Raw genomic sequence first — 5339 nt, 5'->3', positions numbered from 1 at the left:
TGTGACCCTTATTTAGGGTATTTTAAATATGCCTTTTACAACAAACCACGTGCAACCACCACCAGGACAGTCACCTACAGGAAGTTTATTTTCCTCGTGGGTTCCATAAACCTGTCATTCATAACTGTCAACACAATATACGGTGGAAAAGTAGTAGAAAGAGAATGGCGAAGACGAAGTAATGTAGAACTGTATACCAAATGTATGTTAACCCTCCAATAACAGAAAGTGAGTAGTGAAAAAACGTAGACTAGTATGGTCTGTACATCTAGAAAGAATGCAAGGTAATGACAAGTCAATAGTATAAGTTGGAGAGTACCTAAGGGCAAAAAACGAGAGGAAGATCAAGAACGAAATAGAGAGATGTAGTGATGGCAGATGTCAGAGAGATGGGAATCAGGGATTGAAATCTGACAGCTAAGAATAAAAAACGATGGAAATTATCCATCCAACAATGGACCTAAAAAGCTTGTTAACACTATACATGCGTACATAGATACATCGCTACATTGACAAAATAAAAAAGTTATCTGTAACAGTTCTACTCTTTTGAAAAAATAAGTACAAGTGAAAAATTAACAATCAAATAACTTATACGAATGCAGAAATTTTCTGTAATTAAATTTTAAACCATGGAAAAAAAAAGTTTTGACAAGAAAGTATGTAAAGTGAAATTACAGTTTTTCAGTAACTATAATATTATATAATACAAGAAAATTATAATAAACCCCCAAAAGTTTCATATTTTAATATATATTCTTAGTGGAACTTTGGGAAAATATTATCCTTTGCAAAGTAGATAATAGAAATAAAATTCTTGAACGAAAGCAACAAGAAATAACATTTTTATAATTGTTTTATATTATTTAGACATCTATCTACATTCTCGTGTACATTAATTTTTTTTCTATGTACCTTCTTCTTTAATAAAACATTTTTTAGCACATTTATTATGCAAAACTTCCATCCATTTGATCCAAAACCATTATTTTCATATTACGTTCTCCGCTTTTTCTTACTTACTTGGGATTTAGATAAAAGTCTCCTGCCACGTGTAAAAGCACACAACACCGTAAACTTGAAATCCTCTTTCAGCCCTCAATATAACCAAAAAACCACACAGAATCCCTAATCCCACTATAACACGCGCCAATTCATCATTCACAAAAAAAAACACGCGGGCAACACGATTACTCTAAAAGCGTGAATCCCCGACGATCGTCAACCTCGATATCTCGCAGGATCCAGCGAAAAATCCTGCTCCTGCAGCATCACAGCAGCGCGTCTACTGAACTCCAAGAGTCCTGCAGGATCAGGACTCTCGGAAGCTGACAATTTTCTTACAGTGGGCATGCGCAAAATCTTTGTCGGTCTATGAACCGCTTGACACTTGTGCTTCTCAGGAGACGCTGGGTTGACCCCACGCGGTAAGGGTTTCTCTTTTTTAGGACTGTTTGCTCTGGTATGCAAATTTGTTATGACCCCATATTTGTCTATACTTTCCTAAAAAAACAATACAGTTAATAAATTCAAAAGGTGATCATCCTTTCTGTTTTTGTTATTTATTTAAGGTCTTATTATGAAACTCTCTGTATTATTTTATCTCGAGACGTTATTCTTTTTTCTTTATTTATTTTGAAACCTTTTGACTCCGCATCAGATGCTTTGCAATTTTTAGATTGTACGTAGATATTTTAAATCTTAGCTCCTTAAATACCTATATTATTTAATAAAGGTCCCATTTAATTTGCAATCTATAAATTTTACAATATGCAAATGTTAATGGCAGTAACAAATAGTTTAGAAAAATTGTCCAGTGACAGTTTCCTTTTATTTATCTTAGGTTAGGTTTGGAAAAATTATGCCTGGTTGCACCAACAGATCTTAAGATCGTCTTGCCTTAAGTTTAGCTTACGAAACATATGCGTTACACCATTGAGTCTTAGATCAATTTTTAACTTGTGACAATTGATTGCCACGTGAATTGGATCGATAATAATCGAAAATTATGGTGCAAGGTAAGTGATACCTAAAGAGGCCCTATCTATAAGCTGAGCTGGGTTGAACTGGAGCTTAAGGTTCGTTTGTGCAACCAGCCATTAACTACTACACAATACTATACTATAGAACAGTACAAAGGTTCGAAAATCTGTCAGGCAGCTCACATGTAAGATGCCTTCTTTCTTCGCTGGAGGTAATTTTCCATGCGTTCTACATACTTTTGGGAGTACCTCCGTCAGCGACAGAGTTCCGACTCATTCCGTCGCATAACTGCCGCTTGCTCCCATCTCAACCCGCTGGGAATTGGTTTCGACTAATTTCAATCCACTCATTGGAACTGATTTCATGATCCTCAATTCTCTTCTTAAATACACTCGCGGCTGCCCTCCTTGGATGCCTCGGAGAAGAAGTGGAAATGAGTGGGGTTGCGCTGGTATCGAAGCCCGTACAGTTCTCTGCTGTTGATCAGCTGAACGGCGGGCTGAAGGCTTATATCGTTACAAATTGTGGTTTTGTCTTGACACCTTACTTGTAAGTGTTTATTTTTAAGATAGGATTTGAGGATAAGAAACATGTTCTATGGTAACCTTGTTCGGATTTTGCATAATATTCCATAGTGTCAAACTTTGTCGAAAGTTTGTGCGATATCTAAAAAGGCAGCAAAGTAGTATTCAAAAACAAAAAAAAACATATAATAGTGTATATCCGTCGCATAAAAATTTCATTTTATCATCTTCTGGATAATAACTAGCTTTGTTAGAAATAAATATCTACAAAAATGATTACATTCAGTTAGGTATGATGCTTTTTTCAGTTGTTCGAATAATCAAAATATAAGTCCCAAAAGTCGTGGATGTGTAAAAAATTACCTGAAATATTCTTAATGATAAAGAGGTCTATTAGATAGATTTGGAGTCTTGTTTCTATCTATAGGCAGATAGGTTGGCCTACCATTTAAGAGTGAAATAGACAATTGAAAGTGACAGTTTAATAATAAAAAAAGAAGCAGTGTCTCTTGTAATAATTGAAAATGGAAGATGTCGGCTAAACATCGAAGACTATTTGGCCTACCACCTAAAATTGGTGCAAAATCGTAAACGGAACTGGCCAATGGAGAATACTTTGGTGACATATACGTTCTTGCGTCTCAGTGAAGATCATTGAAGTGTGGAAGGCATTAAAATGATTGAAAATCAAAATATGGATACACTTTATTATTTAACGAAAATGAGTAGTTGATTTAGATCAGGGGTCTCCAAACTACGGCCCGAGGGCCACATCCGGCCCGCAGACAGATTTTGTCCGGCCCGCGGAGACATACTTGAAAACTCCTTAATATTTTTTATAGCAAATAAAATGTTTGTGATAAGTTGGATAAAGAAACACAGAATGGTAATGAGTAAAGACATGTATAATTTATGCAGTAAATTTAACTTCAGCATATAATAACTAACAAATTATTGAAATGAATCCAACTAATATTTTATACATTGTAAGTAATGAACAACACATACCTTATAACAAACATGACATATGAAATGCTAATGAGATGTATGTAATTGAGATTTTCCACCGACAATAGTTTGTAGTTGTGGACTAATTTTACTTGTACCAATTATTAAAAGAGATTTAAGATGCTCGTCAGTTAATTTAGATCTGTATACATTTTTTGTGTACTTCATTTTGGAGAAGGTTTTCTCACACAAATAAGTAGTACCAAAAACGGAAAACAGCCCACGAGCAAATTTATGCAAATTATCAAATTGTGTCAGTGGAAGACTCTTATAAAATTCCAACAAAGATGAGTTTTCATATTTGTTCTTAATTATATCACTGCACTGAAGATCAATCATTTCCATTTGAAGTTCCGGGGCTAGGGTTTCAATGTCAGCATCAAAAGGATTCTGAAAAATCTTAATTTGATTCGCAATGGCATCAAAGTCCGAGAAACGAGTATCAAAATTTATCTTCAAAGCACTCAAAGTTTCGATTGCAAAATCGATAGGAAACTCAGTCTCAGTAGTGTGGCTGAATATTTCACATGTTTTAAAATGTGAAAAACATTTACTTCGTAGTTGTGATTGAAACAGTATCAATTTCATCCGGAATGACTTGATATTAGTGTATAAATCAGGAAGATGCTGGTTTTCTCCTTGCAATCTCAAATTCAGTTCGTTCACATGTTTTGTCAAATCAACATAGAATGCTAACTTCCATAGCCATGCGTTGTTTTGTAATTCAGTAAGAGGGCGGTGCTTTTCATTCAAAAAAATTTCGATCACTGCTCGAAGTTCAAAAAAGCGCTGAAGGACTTTCCCACAACTAAGCCAGCGTACGGCAGTATGATAAGGTAAGTCTGTTTCTCCAATCTCTGCAATAAATTGTCGGAATTGTCGGTGATTCAGCCCAAAAGATCTGATGAAATTAACAGTTGATATGACTGGTTTCAGAACGTCAGACATATCCAAACATTTTCCGCACAAAGACTGTTGATGAATGATACAATGTAAGACTAATGGTTTTGAGCCGCCGTCATTTTCTACAGCCTTTGACACAAGAACGACCACTCCTTTATCTTTCCCACTCATGTTTTTGCCTCCATCAGTTGTAATACATTTCAAGTTTTTCCATCGAAGGTTCTTTTTATTAATGGCCATTTCAACTCCTTTAAAAATATCGATACCAGTAGTTGTGCCATGAATACTATACATATCAAGAAGTTCTTCGTGCACTTCATAGCTTTTATCTACTCCTCTAATATAAATCAACACCTGAGCAGTATCTGACACATCCGTTGACTCAGCCAAGGCCAAAGAAAACCACTCAACATGTCCATTTTTGTCGAACAGTTGAGAGGATATATTTTCAGCGATGTTTTGTACCCTTCGAGCCACAGTGTTTGCTGACATACTGACAGTTTTTAATAAATTTACCTTTTCAGGGCACATTTCTTCGACTACTGCAATTATGCATTCCTTGATCATTTCTCCATCGGTGAATGGTTTTCCACGTTTTGCAATTTCAAGAGCCACACGAAAGCTGGCACGAGTTGCCGCCTCTTGTTCAGTTTTGACTTTTGTAAATAAAGATTGCTGCGATTTCAATCCGCACTTCAAAGCTTCGAATTTTTCTGTCCGCACAATTCCTGTATATTTTGAGTAATTTTGAGAATGTTTTGTTTCATAATGACGTTTCATGTTATATTCTTTGAGAACGGCTATGCTTTCATTGCAAATCAAACATAGCGCCTTGTTACTGGACTCAATTACGAAATACTGAATGTTCCACTGATCTTTGAATTTTCTGCATTCACTATCAATTTTTCGCTTCTTTTCCAT

At 35.5% G+C, this 5339-nt stretch overlaps 1 protein-coding gene across 1 annotated transcript; it reads right to left on the bottom strand.

Moving 5' to 3' along the window:
* Positions 1-1221: 1221 nt before the first annotated feature.
* LOC126881753 (general transcription factor II-I repeat domain-containing protein 2-like) lies at positions 1222-5339 on the bottom strand. The gene is made up of 2 exons (XM_050646225.1): positions 3579-5339; positions 1222-1503 (listed from the first exon to the last, which is right to left on the bottom strand). Exons 1-2 carry the CDS (start codon positions 5337-5339, stop codon positions 1222-1224), a joined length of 2043 nt encoding a protein of 680 aa, XP_050502182.1.

The sequence above is a fragment of the Diabrotica virgifera genome, chromosome 3, assembly GCF_917563875.1.
Source record: "Diabrotica virgifera virgifera chromosome 3, PGI_DIABVI_V3a".
NCBI classification, from domain to species: domain Eukaryota; kingdom Metazoa; phylum Arthropoda; class Insecta; order Coleoptera; family Chrysomelidae; genus Diabrotica; species Diabrotica virgifera.
This window is presented reverse-complemented; position numbering and strand designations above follow the sequence as displayed.